The sequence below is a fragment of the Triplophysa dalaica genome, chromosome 6 (genome assembly GCF_015846415.1).
Source record: "Triplophysa dalaica isolate WHDGS20190420 chromosome 6, ASM1584641v1, whole genome shotgun sequence".
Lineage (NCBI taxonomy): Eukaryota > Metazoa > Chordata > Actinopteri > Cypriniformes > Nemacheilidae > Triplophysa > Triplophysa dalaica.
This window is the reverse complement of record NC_079547.1, coordinates 5,988,385-6,005,839: the sequence shown is the minus strand read 5'-3', so window position 1 is coordinate 6,005,839 and position 17,455 is coordinate 5,988,385. Positions and strand designations below refer to the sequence as shown.

The 17,455-nt window shown below is 37.8% G+C and overlaps 1 protein-coding gene across 4 annotated transcripts; it reads left to right on the top strand.

Moving 5' to 3' along the window:
* The first annotated feature begins 6,957 nt into the window (after window positions 1-6,957).
* Window positions 6,958-17,454, top strand: ical1 (islet cell autoantigen 1-like). 4 transcript variants are annotated; one of them, XM_056751266.1, is made up of 17 exons: window positions 6,959-7,023; window positions 7,859-7,900; window positions 7,987-8,023; window positions 8,104-8,275; window positions 11,092-11,164; window positions 11,425-11,548; window positions 12,187-12,385; window positions 12,760-12,885; window positions 12,981-13,079; window positions 13,158-13,243; window positions 13,815-13,861; window positions 13,965-14,033; window positions 14,416-14,607; window positions 14,976-15,242; window positions 15,351-15,452; window positions 15,944-16,060; window positions 16,214-17,454. In XM_056751266.1, the coding sequence occupies exons 3-16, from the start codon at window positions 8,010-8,012 to the stop codon at window positions 16,057-16,059; spliced, it is 1,686 nt and encodes a 561-aa protein (XP_056607244.1). In that variant the 5' UTR covers window positions 6,959-7,023; window positions 7,859-7,900; window positions 7,987-8,009; the 3' UTR covers window position 16,060; window positions 16,214-17,454. The 4 variants fall into 4 exon arrangements, with proteins under 4 accessions (XP_056607247.1, XP_056607244.1, XP_056607246.1 ...); XM_056751268.1 differs by lacking the exon at window positions 6,959-7,023 and adding an exon at window positions 7,034-7,447; XM_056751267.1 differs by lacking the exon at window positions 6,959-7,023 and adding an exon at window positions 7,454-7,591.
* The last annotated feature ends 1 nt before the right edge of the window (window position 17,455 follows it).

Sequence of the window (17,455 nt, the reverse complement as noted above, 5' to 3'; positions counted from 1 at the left end):
AGTCAACAGGGTCCAGTGTTGTTCGGTTACCAGCGTTCTTTAAAATATCTTTCTTTGTGTTCTGCGAAAGAAAGAAACTAACAGAATTTTCATTTTTATAAACCTTGACATCATTAATCTCTCAGTTAGTATATAAAACCTCAAATCTCAATTATCACAGTTCATCAGAACTACCCCTTTTTTTTCATTCTCAGTTTTTCCATGGGTACACTGGCACCCTTTGTTTGTGTGTGTGTTCATATGTGGTTGTGTGAAAGTGTGTGGGCTGATGAAAGTAAGCTAGTGCAGGAAGAGCCTCTCTTTTATGTCTGCAGAAGTGTATATGAGAAGAGTGTGAGGCATAAGTGCAGTCACCACACTTTTGTCAGTATAGCAAATGAAATGATCATCCATAAATGTTTGATTTTCTCTTCCTGTGTGGGGCAACACAGCTTTGAATGCAATCAAAAGGAAGTTGATCGTTTGTATGATGACAGAGATTTGGAGACAGATGTGATTGTATTGAAAAAGGGAAGGAAAACTTAGAAAAATATGTTTTTTGGTGGTTCATCTTAAAAATGGTTGCCTTAAAATTGTAAGTTATTTTAACTAAGTTTACTCAAGTAATTTCTCATTGAGGTGACTAAACTAGTTGGGTTGTCTAATATTTTTAAGTTTAATTAACTCAAAATACTAAGACAACCAGGAAACTTATTTTTTTAAATTGAACCAACATGGTTTATAAAGTGAAAGAATAAATCAACTGAAAACATATTCAGATAAAAAAACTGGGTACAGTTTGCACACTTGGCAGTGCATTTTTTGTTCAGTGGACAAAAAGTGAATAAAAGTGCCATGCCAAAAACATAAATATATATTTCAATAACCATCTTTGAATGCAAAAATTATTTATGATCTATTATCAGTTACTCAAAACGGTAATTTTTTGCTTGCTGAATGCTGGTTGTCAAGTTCAGACACAATTTGCGTGATTTATTTCAATAATATATAGCGCTACTGTCCCTGAAACGTCATATTTTTTTGCCTTAAATCATTATTATTAGTCACCCTTTATTTTCGTCACTGGGTTATGCAAATATCTAACCAATTAAACAGTTTAAACATGATTACAGAGCAGAAAAAGTGAGTTTTTTTCCATTTCCTGAAAATCACAGACATCCAAGGTTTTGGAAGTACAGCAGCGATAGGATGTTTGACATAAGAAGCTGCATGCTAAATTGTTTATTTTTTAGAAGAAAACATTGCAATTCATTATATTTATTGTATACTTTTTAAAAAAACAAACAAAACAAAGCAAATCTGAATGGTTAACGTACCAAATGAGCTAGGACTACCAACGGTTCTCAATTAAAATAATATACTCTTTGTTTCCACAAACTAGGATTTATGTTTATTATTTAGTCTTTGTTTCAAACATAAACTGCTGCAAAATTACAATAAGTTTATTCTTGTGTGTGAATCAGTTAACTGCATTCAATGTGTAACTGATAGTTTTTTCAACAACAAAAAATCACAGACACACAGACACTGAAATATCCCTGCGACACATGGTTTCCTCCCTTCTCCACAGAGCATGACAATAGCCCTCAGGACAGGGCAGAGAGATTCTGATAAGAATACAATAGGTCTGATGATTCCAGATAAGAATTCTGCCTTTTCTGAGAATCATTAGGCTCACTTATGCGTGTGCGTATGTTTCTTTCCATACACGTTAATAACGATTAAAACAAAGATTCATTTAGTGCTGAAGGACAAGAGCTTGCTGGAGCTGAGCTATTCTTTACAGAGAGATTGTGCTCTTTTTGCATAGCTACCATGTAGCGCTATTGACGACACAGTGGTGCCTTGAAGTCTATACGCTGGCCACTAAAGTTCCAGCCTTAAGGCGACAGAGAACAAATCACTGCTTGGCCATCCCATTCATTGAGGTGAGCATGGGCAGGGGGAGAGAGAAAAGGTAGTATTAGGGTAAGAGGAGACACCTGTTTGAGTAGCCGACTGTCCATGCTCCTCTGTCTTTCATCCAGCTCGTCTGGTCATGGAGACAGGTGAAAAATCTGTTATGAAAAGAAACGGAGGCGGTGACAGCCTCTTATTAATTAAAAAGCCATTTGAGATGAATCAAAGACTACTTCACGCTGTATTGATTTATATGGAGTTACAAATCCAATTCAGGCACTAGTTATCAGTGAATGAGAGAGAGATTAATAGCACACAAAAGAGACATTTTGGAATCTTTCTTTTCTCTTTAATGTAATTGAATTTAAGTTGTTGTATTGAACAGATTTTTGTAGTGACATTCTATGTTTGTCTTCCCTTTCTGGTGGCTAGAAATCTGACTCTGAAACTAAATGCTGGAATTGTGTTAAAGGTCTTTGAGAGGATTAGATGGGCTGATCTGAGCACTGATATGGAACCCTCCTGTCTGTCCATTTGCATCCTTTGTTAAATGACATTCACTGCTCTGTGTGTATATGTGTAACTCGAGGGGGGGATATTTCATGCTAAATCGCTAGCACACTTTAGGTGCATACATCAATGAGTGCACATTCAGTGTTATGTCCTGGTGGGCAGAGGATTGGAAATACTCAAGTATTTTACTCTAAAGCACATTTTTATTTGTCTTAAATATATGATCTTCTACCTGTGTTTTTACTTCAAAACTTACTTACATTCTACTTCACTATTTTTAAATACATGCCTTTTTTACATTTAAAGGGATAGTTCACACAAAAATGAAAATTCTGTCTTGAATTACTCAACTTTAAGTTGTTCCAAACCAGTATACATTTCTTTGTTCTGTTGGACACAGAGAAAGATAATTAGTAGAATGTAAGCACTGACATTACACTGGGGCACTATTGAGTACCATTTAAAATGATTGTCAAATGTGCCCAGATTTCTTTTTTTTGCTAAATTCCTCAAAATATATAATTTTGGGTTTAACACAACAAAAAAATACATCCACAATTTTTTCTACTATGGTAGTAAATGGTGTCCCAGAAATGTCAGATGCTAACATTCTTCTAAATATTTTTCTTTGTGTTCAGCCAGACAAAGAAATTCATACAGGTTTGGATCAATTTGAGGGTGAGTAATCCATGACAAAAGGTTCATTTTTGGTTGAACTATCTGTTAATCCTTAAGTAGGTCTACGTTAACATATTACTCAAAAATGTTACTTGAGTAACAGGAAGAAAGTTTATTTTTTAATGTGCTTAAGTATTAAAGAAAAGGGAATGCGTTATAATGTAGTCAACTTTTTCCTAAATTTATTTGAAAACTGTTATTGAGTAGAGGTGAGCTAATTTCCTTAACAGACATTTGACTCGTTTTTGCCACATACATGCGGTTTGTCGGTTGTATCGCAGGGTCTCCTCCTATCTTTTCAGACATGTGCTTGGGTTATAGATCGAGTGCCACTCCCAATGTGAGTGATATTGAAAGCACCTAGTACAGTGAAGCAGTTTTCACCAGCGTGTCTGGAAAAAAATATGATGTGCTTTCGAAAGTGAAAAGCTGTCATGATTTTGATTTACAGTTGAAAGAAAAAGTATGTGAACCCTTTGGGCTTACTTGGATTTCTTCATATATTGGTCATAAAATGTGTTCTGATCTTCATCTAAGTCACAACAATAGAGAATCACAGTCTGCTTAAACTAATACCGCACAAACATTATTACGTTTTTATTGAACACAACATGTAAACATTCATAGTGCAGGGTGGAAAAAGTATGTGAACCTTTGGGTTTAATAACTGGTTGACCCTCCTTTGGCAGCAATAACCTCAACCAAACGTTTCCTATTGTTGCAGATCAGACCTGCACAACGGTGTTCAGCAATATTCTTGGGATGTCTGGTGTGAATCGCTCTCCTGAGGTCATGCCACAGCATCTCAATCGGGTTGAGGTCAGGACTCTGACTGGGCCACTCCAGAAGGCGTATTTTCTTCTGTTGAAGCCATTCTGTTGTTGATTTACTTCTATGCTTTGGGTCGTTGTCCTGTTGCATCGTCCATCCTCTGTTAAGCTTCAGTTGGCGGACAGATGGTCTTAAGTCTTCCTGCAAAATGTCTTGATAATTTTGGAATTCATTTTTCCATCGATGACAGTAATCCGTCCAGGGCCTGAGGCAGCAAAGCAGCCCCAAACCATGATGCCCCCTCCACCATATTTCACAGTTGGGATGAGGTTTTGATGTTGGTGTGCTGTGCCTTTTGTTCTCCACACATAGCGTTGTGTGTTCTTTCCAAACAACTCAATTTTGGTTTCATCTGTCCACAGAATGTTTTGCCAGTAGTGCTGTGGAACATCCAGGTGCTCTTTTGCAAACTTCAAACGTGCTGCAATGTTTTTTTTGGACAGCAGTGGCTTCCTCCGTGGTGTCCTCCCATGAAGTCCATTCTTGTTTAATGTTTTCCTTATTGTAGATTTGTCAACAAAAATGTTAGCATGTGCCAGAGATTTCTGTAAGTGTTTAGCTGACACTCTAGGATTCTTCTTCACCTCATTGAGCATTCTGCGCTGTGCTCTTGCAGTCATCTTTACAGGATGACCACGCCTAGGGAGTGTAGCAACAGTGCTGAACTTTCTCCATTTGTAGACAATCTGTCTTACCGTGGACACATGGACATCAAGGCTTTTAGATATACTTTTGTAGCCATTTCCAGCTTTATGTAAGTCAACAATTCTTGATCTTAGGTCTTCTGAGAGCTCTTTTGTGCGAGGCATGGTTCACATCAGACAACGCTTCTTCAGAACAGCAAACTCAAAACTGGTGTGTGTTTTTTATTGGACAGGCCAGCTTTAATCAACACATCCAATCTCATCACATTGATTGGACCCCAGGTTGGCTGACTCCTGGCTCCAATTAGCTCTTGGAGAAGTCATTAGCCTAGGGTTTCACATACTTTTTCCACCCTGCACTATGAATGTTTACATGTTGTGTTCAATAAAAACATGAAAACGTATAATGTTTGTGCGGTATTAGTTTAAGCAGACTGTGTTTCTCTATTGTTGTGACTTAGATGAAGATCAGAACACATTTTATGACCAATTTATGAAGAAATCCAAGTAAGCCCGAAGGGTACACATTTTTTTTTCAACTGTATTTGCACGAGTATCATCATAACCTTCCCAACTGGAATTCAAGATTTATAACAAATTTATACGTGTGCCATACCCCCAAAGGAAAAATATACTTTTTTGTTTTGAAGTGCACGTCTCGAGTTCACATCGAACACAACTCAAGACTGGCCCCCTGAAACAAGCTGAAGCTCCTCGCCATCAGCATCATAAAATTAACTTGGACTGAAGAGGTTCAGCTGATTCATTTATTATCTCCCACCAGACAATCTAATAACAAGTGAATACAGTATGACATACAATGGTCTGGCTGTGTGATTATATCCCCAATGTTAACACCATTAGCTGTTGTTCACTGCTAGGATGAGGAGAGGACCAAGTTGTCCATTGTTCTCAACAAATAGAAGCTAATTGAGAGAAAATAAATTGATTGAATAGAATGGTCCATTATAGAGCACACACGCATATTTAAATTGAACACATTCAGCCCGTTTGTGCACTTACTAGGTCTATTTTTTGAGGGGGAAGGGGTAGCAGGGGTTGGGGCAGTGTGTCTGTCCTCAATCCTATGTGCAGGGTCTGTAAGACTATACTAAACAGACGTTTGTTTGCTGTCCAGATGTGCACAAGCTTGTTGTTCACCTAAGTCTGGAGTCTGAGAACTAAGAGTTTACTGTTTGATGATTTGACTTTAATCTTGTCAGAATCAGTCAGCCTGTCTATCTGCCTGTCGTTTTTTTGTGCAGATTTTGCAGACGTTAATGCCACAAAGCTGAAGACAAGTGTCTTGTTGTTAAAGATTTGTGGTTGGCAGGGGTGTGGAGTTGGCATATGCCTGTCTATATATGAGTATGTCTGCATCTACTGTGTGTCTGGGTGTGGATGTAGCTGCATATGTGTGAGAAGGCTATGCATAATAGCAAGAGTACGAGTTTTGTATCAGTTTTTTTCTCTTTGATTTTGTGCGAAAAGGTACCATGCGAAACCACAGCTTCCTGATTTTTTACACACTTGTTTGTGTCTTAAGCTTAAGCTGTTGTGGAAGTATTTGTCATGCAGAAAGTCTTATGCTTTATGCAAAATCTGCTAATTAACAATTCACATAAAATCTTTAAATATTAAAACGTATTATAAATATATACAGAATATAAACTTTTTCTCTGTCTTTCACAGTCAAGTTTTTAGTCATGATATGGTAGAAGTCACACACATAAATCTTCTTGTTCCTGTTGTATAGTGTGGAAATTTTATGTGCAGAATTGGAGTTAATAAACAAATAAATTAATAACTAGATCATTTAATTAAATTTCCAATTTCAGTCGAGGCGCATTTTCCATGTGGCCTTCACGCCATCTAGTGGACAAATGCTTTCATTACTTCCGTTATTGAGGCTATTCTTTCAGCATAACTTGGCCGTCGGTTGTCTTTTCAAGGCCAACTCAACACTTGTATTTTGGAACTGATGGAATAAATACAAATATAAAGAACTATATTTTTGTAACAGTTTAATTTATATTTTTGCTTTATTTTGTGTGTTTTTTTTCGCGTCAGAAGCATCTCAATTTCAGAAATTATACTATTACAAACTATGTGTATTTACACTATTGCATTGAAGTACATTTTTCTGTTGTCTATTGTCTAATCTTTAATTGCATTCATTTTTTAGGAAACAAATAATCGAAACAATCGCGTTGTGTTTACCCAATTAAGCAAGAAAAAAGTAAACTACAAATAAAAATATGAGCACAAAATATATAAAATCTAAAATATCCCTATCTATTAACACCTTTCTATATTTAAAATATCTGCATTATGTGGCAAATAAACTCAGATAAATGTATCAGTCAGGACTGTTTGGCGCATGCGCCGTCGCGCTTTCTCATGTCACGGGAATGACGTGCGTGAACGTTCCCAGGGCTGCTGAAGGCAACGTCAGCGGGTAAGGAAATGCGATGCCCTATAACATTTCAATAATCTACACATTGCTATTTGATTAATGCGTCTGGAAAACTATAAGCACCGGTATATTGTCAGTTTTCACTTATGAACTGAAGTCGTGATGTCATTGTTTGTAGCGCAAGTTAGCGTTTAATAAGGTATTAATAGGAAGACGCAGCCCGAACTCGATGACTCCTTATCTTGTTTGGGATCCGGTAGCTGCTTTTTGGGGATAATTATGCGTTTATTTTCCTACAAAATCATGTATTTAGTATGCATACACAGTGGAACCCGTTCATTGCTAGAAAGTATCACCGATGTACCAAACAAATGCGAGCAAATGTAAGAAAAGCGAGCAGACTGGTTGCAACATTGTAACCGGAGCCCATGATGAGCTGGATGGGAGGAAGGTGCGATCCGAGCAGGTCAGCTCTGAATGAAAAATGACTTGTAAACAGCTGCGTTTGTGTGCTAAAGAAATGTCATTTCCACTGTATTTAGTTGCGAGCGCAACACCTCTTTAAATCGCGTAACACAAGAGTCTTAAAGCGCAATAGACATCAGGACAGGTGTGTGTTACAACCTTATTGTTTTTCTTAAGAATCGACTGCATAAAACGTTTGTTTGCTTTATATAGCCTGATATGTGTCATTGGAAACGGAAATGATTACTGAGAGAGTCATGGCATACAGACATCGTTCAGTTAACAGCTGTTACTAATGGACAAAACATATGGAAAGAATACAGAACTCCAAAGCTCAAATTCATCAGCTGTAAATTGGCTTTGTCTGTGAATATTCTAGTAATTTCTAATATGTTTTAATCATATTTTCCAGTTACTTCAGTGTCTGCTGAATGCATTCGCTAAATTTAGAAAAGTGAGTATTCAAGTTTTTCCTTTTGAATGTGTGGTTATGATTCATGTCAGAATGTCAAATTTGATTTCTTTCATTTTGCTCTACAGTTCTAAACCGAGCTCACCAAAACATGGACAGCTATGGGTTTGTATATTGACTTTGTTTCCAATCCTTACATTAGATTAAATCTGTACATATCTATAGATCACCCTTTGATCTCTCAGGTTCTCCAGCGATATGTTCAGCGGCAGAGCTGTTCTGGGGGAGGACAGCTCCGTCATGGCTCGAATGCAGAAGAAGTTCTGGAAAACCAAGCAAGTTTTGATCAAGGCCACAGGGAAAAAGGAAGATGAGCATGTGGTGGCTTCTGACGCAGATCTGGATGCCAAATTAGAGGTAGGAGCATATTTCTAAATCTCAGCTCTCTGTTTGAAAGGCTGTGTGACTGAATGATTAAAAGCAATGAAAATGTCTTTTATAGAAGTCTGTGAGCCAGGGAAAGACTGAGGAACAAACGAATGAGAGGGAGGGAGGTTAATGGAACATGAACTCATGATGATAGAGATGAGAGATGATGTCTGAGCTCTAGATGATGATGTGCTTTGATCAACGGTGCTTGATGTTACACCATTTTGACGGTCAGTCAAAATGGCTATAAGCATATCTGGAACCCCTATCTCTGCGTCTTTTTTTGATTTTAATTTAAGTTTATTGGCAAGACAACATCAGCATTTTTGGATATTATCAAAGTATTTTCAGCGTAGCCGCATTCAAAGAAAACAATGCTTCTTTATTACTTTAATTTCGATCTCTATCTTAAACAGTCTGGTTGTGCATTTCCTACATATCAGCATGTATATTTTCTTAACTAAGTCCAAATCAAATTGAGCCTGGATTCACACATGTAGTTATAGGCCTAGGGGAGCTCTTGTTTTTCCTGTTTGCGTTTGCTGACATTGGATTGGCCAATCTCTCTTTGGAGGGTTGGGTTTTGGCCAATAAATTGTGCAAAATGGCTCTGATCATAGTCGTATACTCCACATACGGCATTTTTGATTATTTAACATAAATTTAGAAAACCCTGAACTTTATTTAATACACAACATGAAATGCACCGATGACACAGAAACTCTTTAGTGGAAGCACCGTGTTTGGCTATATGTGTGAGCAATGTACATTATTCAACAGCTGAGGTTTTTTTTATTATTTGAAATCAAGATCTTATAAAAGACTGTGTCGACCACTCATACTTTGAGGAAGTGTTTGTTTACGTGTGCTCGTCTAATCTAGCCCTGCCTCGGGCTGTTACACTTAAGCATATCCTGGTTAACAGGCCATTAGACCGTTTCCTGACGGTGTGTATGTGTTTGAGAGCAGAGAACAGTCCTCGAAAGCCCCCCAGCGTGCTTGTCTATTGAGCAGATGTCTGAATTAGAACTGCCCTAAGTAGGTTGTTTACTTAAAAAAGCTATGTTTCCTGGTAGAGTAATGTACACAGATACCTAAGTCAGAATTTGCAGGTAAATCTGAATAAGCATCGAAAAGAAAACGTGCATAGCTGCTGCCTAATGATGAAGGGTGTAACTGTTGAATGTGTGTCAGGCGTGTAGTCGGTTAAACAGTAACCTGAAGGTCTCTCCTGCGAGGGTTACACCTACCTGGTGTGTAGCTCTGAATCTTTCCAATATTTCTGGTGAACAGAAATGTAACGTTGATGTAAACCGTGTTGATGTAATTTCAGAACATAGATTGTCTTATTTAGGCTCATTATTAAATGATTCCTGTTGTTGTGTTTGTCTCTCTGAAACTCTCTTTGTGAGGGAACACTTTGAAACAATTGACACATTGTGGTTATGCATACAGAGTTTCTCTTTCCAGGTAGAACACATGTACACACTCTTCCATTCCTATCACTCTAAAAGTGATACTTCACCCAAAAATGAAAATTCTGTCATCCTTTACTCCCATTTGAGTTGTTTTTAAATGTGTGTACATTTCTTTGTTTTATTGAACACAAGAAAAATATTTGGAACTACCATAGATGGAAAAAAACAATGGTAGTCAAGAGTGCCCCAGAACTGTTTGCTGTCCTACATTCTTCAAAATGTCTTCTTTGTGTTCAACAGAACCCAAAAAATGATAACGTAATTTGTCCTACTATGGTAGTCAACGGGTGTTGAGATCTGTTTGGTTATAAGCATTATTCCCAATATCTTTCTCTGTGTTCATCAGAACAAAGAAATGTATACAGATTTGAAACAACTCGAAGGTGAGTAAATGATGACAGAATTTTCATCTTTGGGTGAAGTATCACTTTAACAGCCTCAGTTGCCGTGACAGCGAGGCTTGCTACCAGGCTATTTTATGTGTTCTGACGTGTTGTCTGGGTTTGGAGATACGAGATTTGTGTGTGACTGACCGACTGTATGAGTGTATAAATGCTGAAGGCCATGAAAGACTCTGAGATTTGATCTGGTGAGCACTGAATGCTTTACAAAGGATCAGCCAGGCCTGCATGCTAGATTTTAGTTTGAAGCTTTTAGTCACTTTTTGCAAGCTTTTGTAAGAGGTCAGGTTTGCTTGTGGTAAATATAGAAAAGCTTTTGAGCACCGCAACAAAAAATGCTGGTACATGCTGTTAAGGGGCGTGGTTAATAGATTTTTCTCATAGGCTGAATTCTGTGTCAGACATGGCATTGTGGCCAAATATCTCTAATTTACTGTAATATATACCAGGTCCTTAGTCGGGGGACTGCACCAAAATTAGTGAAAAATAAGTATACCTATGTTTACCGTTCAGAATTTCTACTTGTCCAGATTATGTTACATGAATCGAAGCAGAGTAAATGCTGGATTTATTGGTAAATGTTTATAAGCAGGTGTGTTTGGTGTGTCCAGCATTGCGCAGACAAAACATAATATGACATCAGAGTACGTTGAAAGCGATTAAAGAAGAAAACGTCCCATGTGGTTTTAAATTGCTTTAAATTGTCGAATTTCGATCGTCCTGTACAGAGCTGCATAAAGTTCAATTCCAGAGATCATCTTTCTTCAAAAGTGGCATCAAAACAGCCAATTACATGACAGTTTTAGTCAGTGTTTGTCATTTTTTTGTGTGGATCATGCATCAGAACATGTTGGTAAAACTCAGTGTTTGCAAAACGTTTGAATGTGTGACAAAAAGATCACATCAGCGTCTTTCTTCTCTGCAGTTTTTTCGTTCAGTCCAGATCACCTGCACAGAACTTCTGAAAATGATTGAGAAATACCAGCAAAGAATCACACGTAAGTGAGGAACACGCTCTTCTACCCTCTATGTCTGCTTAAACAATACAAAGACTCTTGTTCGGCTTGTTTTGAATGAGATGGCATACGATTTCTTGTAGTTTCCATGGGTACAGATAGTGTAAGTTCAGCAGTCACTTATAAAGTTAAATATTTATATGAAGGTGTTTTACTAATGATGGAAATGAATATGGCTTGTTAAGCCAATGTTATTTCTTATGTTAATGATGCTGTTCTTGCTTGTGATCTTGTCTTTTCAGACCTCTCTCAGGAGGAGAATGAACTTGGGCTGTTCCTGCGCTTTCAAGCAGAACATGATAAAACAAAAGCAGGCAGTATGATGGACGCCACCAGTAAGGCCCTCTGCTGCTCCGCCAAGAAAAGGTTAGCACAAACACACATTAAAATAAGTATATTTAAATGATTTATTGTGATTATTGTAATTTTAGTTGCAAAGGTTGGCCTTATATTTGTGTAAGGTAATGCTTTAACAGTAATAATTTTTTTACAGGCATCTTATGTTTTATTGTTAAATTATGTGTTTTTCTTGCTAATTTATTATATTATTTTTGGTCAATATATTTGTATTATTGTCATTCTGTGGCAGATGGATTTATTAAAATTTGGATTTTACTCTGGCAACCAGTTTCCTGCACTATTCTAGTTTCAAATCTCCAATAGAATGCTGAAGTCTCTATCTTCACCACAATAACGTACTTTCAATGCAAATAAAAATGTCATGCATACTTATTTATTTGGTTAGTAGCCAAGTACTAAACACAATAAAGCCTGCAAAAAAAGATCGTGGAATAAACCCAGACAAGGTGATCAGGACATGTGTATGGAATGGGCTGTACAATGGTTGTCCTTTACCATTTAATGCGGAATGTTCTTCTAATACTAAATACCTTGGATGGAATATGTTTATAATTGCATGCTACATTAATCCTGCGGTTATTAATAATGAAGCTATTAACACCAGTGTTTTGTCACCCTGTTGTCACCCTGCCTGTCAAATCCAGACTGGCTTTGTGTCCCCCTCTCTATCGGATGGAACAGGAAGTGGAGACGTTCCGGAGGAGAGCCATCGCCGACACTCTGTTGACAGTGAGCCGGATGGAGAAGGCTCGGACCGAGTACCGCGGAGCTTTGCTCTGGATGAAGGATGTCTCGCAAGAACTGGACCCAGACACTTACAAACAACTGGAGAAATTCCGTAAGGTAATGTAACCGAAATCTAATGGAGGAGGAAGGGCATCTTTATAGGTCAACCTTCCCATCAACATTTAAAGCTCAAATTCACATTAGTTTAAGATTACTTTAATCATAAGTCATTTTTACAGGTATAAAGGATGTCCTTGAGCTATCATTTTAAAATTAGCTGCAGTTCACTTTTGAAAGAAATGAACGGTAAAATAAGTTCTATTTACTTTTCAACTTTTTACTTGTGTCTTATCAACATGCATATTGACAATATAAACTCCCAAAATCAGAGACCCTAAGCTTTAAATCCAAGTAGTCATGAGAAACGCATTGGAGACACATCCTAGATCTTAATATCAGGTGTAAACGGGGACTCTGTGTGTTTTGAACAGGTTCAGGCTCAAGTAAGAGGAACAAAAGTGCATTTCGAAAAGCTGAAAAACGATGTGTGTCAGAAAGTGGACATGCTGGGAGCCAGTCGCTGCAACATGCTATCACATTCTTTATGCACATACCAGGTATAACATTAGCAGATAGAACCGATAATAACATACATTTAATATTAATGTTAATTCTCCTTTACACTTACCTTTTTTTGGTTTATTTTCTTCAGACGACCCTCCTACAGTACTGGGAGAAGACCGCACATGTGATGTCTGGCATCCATGAAGCCTTCAAAGGATATGTGCCCTACCAGTTCACCACCCTTAAAGTGTGTGTTTGTATATGCCTGTCAGAAGATAAACAGATGATATTATACACATTGTATGTAATGAATGTCCGATTGCAGGAACTTAGGGACCCATTGGATCAGATTGCATCCGGACAGCCAGCAGAGGAGAGCAAAGAGGAGGACAACAATAAACATGCAGACAAGTGAGGATTTCTTTCTTCTTGAGGCCGTCACGTTTGCTTTTTGCTTTAAGATTTCTCATTCAGCCATGTCTTTTATTCACTGCAACCCTTCACTTCTCCTATCTGCTATGTTCAGACAAAAGGTCTTTCTGAAGGCTCTTATTTCTGATCTGTGAGTTTATCGCTGTACTCTAGTTCTATTACAAACTCCCCTTGTAAACAGGAAAGACCGCTTTGAGTTCCACTGTCATTTCCTGTTTGGGTACTAGTGCGAGATTAGACGTATTTTGTTTCTCCAATACCCTGTAATAAGGCCCACACCCTTTCCCTCAAAAACATCTCTTAAAGTCCCAGTGAAATAAAAAATTACAATGAAATATTGCAGCGTTTATTGTAAATCGTTTATCAATGTGGGTCATTCAATCGCAACTTCTGGTTCACGGGGACTTTAAGTGACATACCCTTTTGAGATTTTATTGAATGTGTTTTGTAATGCTAATCTGATACTGTGCGTGTCTAGGAAACATGCTTACGAAAGATTGCATGCATATAACTGTCAAATTAATTTGCTGTTTGTGTTTCTGGGTTGCAGTCTGGTGTCACTTGAAGATGAACAATTCGGTGAATCATCTGAGACCGGTATGTTAGGGAACACACCCACTGGAACAACGGGATTGTTGTTAGCCTCATTATTATTAAAATGCTAGTTATGAGAACATGTTTTGATCATTGTTGTTCACAGTTTCCACCCGTGCTTTGGATGGACAAAGCAGAGAGTCTGATAGTTCTTTGTGTGCCAGTCTGGACTCTGGTAAGATAGGTTTTATATATGTGTGTGTGTGCCCTAGGGCTTGTATCTGTGTTGCCGTCCAGAATAGTCAACAATGTAGAACTATAAATAACGAAGAAATATCTTCATTTTTAGTGCTTGTTTAGTCTTATTTGTAAGACAAATTATTCTTAAGACCCCAGTCGAAATTTTTTAAGCCCATTGATATATGACAGTAGTGGCCAAAGAAATGTTCCTCCTGGTGTCACAACTGAAGTTTTATGATGCTTAACTAGGTGCCACAGACCCAAAGAATCAAATAGAACTGTTTGACCAACCGTCTCTTTGTTTGCACCAATGTGTGTGACCGAATGTTTTTAAAACACCTGTTTGCATCTCTGATGTTGATCTCCATGTACTGCAGCTTTGAATGAACAGTTAGGCCCCATCAGTGAAGCTAGCGTGGACGATGAACTGCTACTCATGACCTCAGACCCTGCCCCCATAATGACCCTGACCCCTTCCCTCACTCCAACCCTGAACCCCGCCCTGCCTGCTCTCCAACCCCAAATACCTCAATGGGATTTAAACACTTCAGATGAGGGAAGGCAAGAAGGTTTGTCCAAAACACTACGACCTGGTATAAATTCCAAACCGGGCATCTCTTTAACGCCCACCGCTCCCTCCGTTCTTGCTCAAAATCAATCTGCTTTGGATGTGTTTAAACATCCTTTTCTGTCAGCCTTAACACAGCGGTGCAGTTTTTATGCTCATGATTCTGTCCAACTTCCAAATCTCCTCTGAACGTTAAACAATGTCTTCAAAATAAAGTGTGTATTCTTTATTCTTCATACTTGGTCTTTTTCAATCTTTTTGAGAGCCTTTGTTTGCTCGTTGTTTTATTCTCTCTGAAATACTGAATATTTATATTCTATTATTTGTGAAAACTTTTTTCCTTTTCCTTAACCTTTTTTGTGTTAACAGGCAGGGACCTGATGTCTGATGTTTTACACGCTGGAGAAGTGAAAGAAGAGGAAGGAGAGAGAGGCGATCTGTCATTCTTGCAGGATCTGCTCAGTCCTGGGGCTGCGGGGGGCGCTAGTGATTTCAGTAAGGCGTGGCAGGACGCTTTTGGCTGTTTCGAGGATCCTTCTGCTCCGGTCGCTGCCGCTTCACAGCAGACTGCAACAGCAAACACACACACTGGCTTCCTGCCATCTCATCTCCTGGACCACAGCCTCAGCACCACAGGTTTGCCAATTATTTTAGACCGCCCTCTAGTGGCAGGAGGAATAAAATGCAAAGCGTTGTTTCTCCTAATATGTGGCTCACTCTTACTAGTTTTTTACTGTTATTCAGGATGGGCAACACCCCCTATGTTTCAAGCCCCACCCCTTCAACCACCATCTAGTGGAGGACAAACTCATCCCACCCAGAATAGCCCAAACTCTTCTGTCAATGGTGCGAGTTTTAAGATTTTACTAAATGCCAGAGTTATTATAGTTTTGATTTTAGTTTTTATCAATATTTTAATTTAGCTTTTAGATTGTTTTCATGGTAATTCTAGCAACTTTGTTATATGCTTTATCAATCTTTTATTTAATTGTTTATTTTTGTATATAAGATTAATAATCAAAATAAAACATAAAATCATAATTTCAGTGCTTAAAACGTATTTCAGTTTATTTATTTGTTTATTTTTTCCCATTATTTTTTTTAGGTCAGTATTTGATTTGATTTAAAGAACAAAAATGCTTTTAAAGTTTAAATTTGAGTAAACTAAAATAACCTTGCTAATTACCTATAGACAAAGAATGTTGTTGTTGTAGATCAGTGTTGTTGTTGTAGTTGCTGTAACATTTGATATTCTGGTCTCAATTTGATAATTTCTGATGTCATAAATCCCTTGAACGTTTACTGTTTGTGTGTTGATTTGTGTAATGTGATGTCAGCCCCTAAGGGAAGCTCCAGGGATATGTCTGCGTGGTTCAACCTCTTCGCAGATCTAGACCCTCTGTCCAACCCCGACGCTATTGGACGCAGCGATGAGGAGCTTCTTAATGCCTGAGGTGTGTGTGACCTTTATTCCAAACGACAACATAGCACAGTCTCAAGTCAGACGTCAGGAATTATAACTGACAACTTTATTGTATAAGGCTCCCTTTTCTATGGAAGACCGTGTGAGCATCAACCATACTTTTTCCTGCTTTGATTTCCTTCAGTGAGCAAAGACGTGAAGTTGGAGCCCATCCAAAACAGTTCTGTGTCCATAAGAATGAAGGAAATGAGCGCATATCCCAAAACCTCTGTCTGGAGCTGGAACGCTACCTCTCCTAAACAAATCAACCTGAGCCAAGGACGGATCCAGAAATCTGAATCCAGTTATGGGAATATGTCTCTTCATTCTCGTTCTTACAGTGTGTGTGTGTTTTTTGTGTGAGTGACTCTACTGTATGTTTATTAATACACGGAAGGGAAAAACTTTGAAGACTTTACTATACATGTAAATCACTATATCTGAGTTTTGTTACATGGGAAAGTATCCTCATGAAGTGCATATCTGCAAAGGGAAATAAAGATTTGAAGGCTGTAAGTAGATCAAATGCGGGACCAAAAAAATAAAGTGTATACTTAATATCTCTCCTTTGTACAACAGGAAAGTTTTAAATGTCCAGATACAGGGTTACAGATTTATCACACGTTTTTTAATCATGAGATACCCAAAGTTCACATGCATCACAAATATTTATTTTTGGAGATACACTGGAGAGTTTAACTCTAATAATAAAACAGAATAAATTATTTATCACCATATCAAAAGTGTTACTATAAACTACATATGCAAGTTGTGCCATTAGTTAGGGAGGTGAAAAGGTGAGATTCTGAGATATGAGATTCTGTTTCACATCGAATTTTATCCTGATGTTCTCCACGATCACTGTGCTGAAACACTGGAGTGGATTTTGTGTGCCTGTGTTGTGTTTGTATCACATTTCTTTTTATTCCATTTTAGTGATCTAAAACTACGACAAATTTGGTCTTTTCTATTGCTTTGTATTAAAAACACAAATTGTCACTTGCACTAAATGGTCTCCGAGTAATATCTCGGATGGTTATAGAATGTATCTTGTCTTTTTGAATAGTAGACTTCAGAATCGAACACTGAAACATTTAGCAACATTTCATGTAGGAATATCACTCCGTATTCTATCTTTTATTATTCAATCTTTTCTTGTTTTAGGGACATTATTGTAACTCTGTTTTTGTACTTGTAAAAAAAAAAGAATGTACACTGCACCATTTAAAGCTGCTTTCTTCTGTTTATTTTATGCAAACGTTTTGTCTCTGTTAAATAAACAATGTACTTGTAAATTTTCATTGAAGGAAACTGGAAGTGGAAAGCCAGCGTCAGCAATGCTTTCGTACCCCATGAGTGGAAATAAATTTGAGTAAATTTCCGTAAG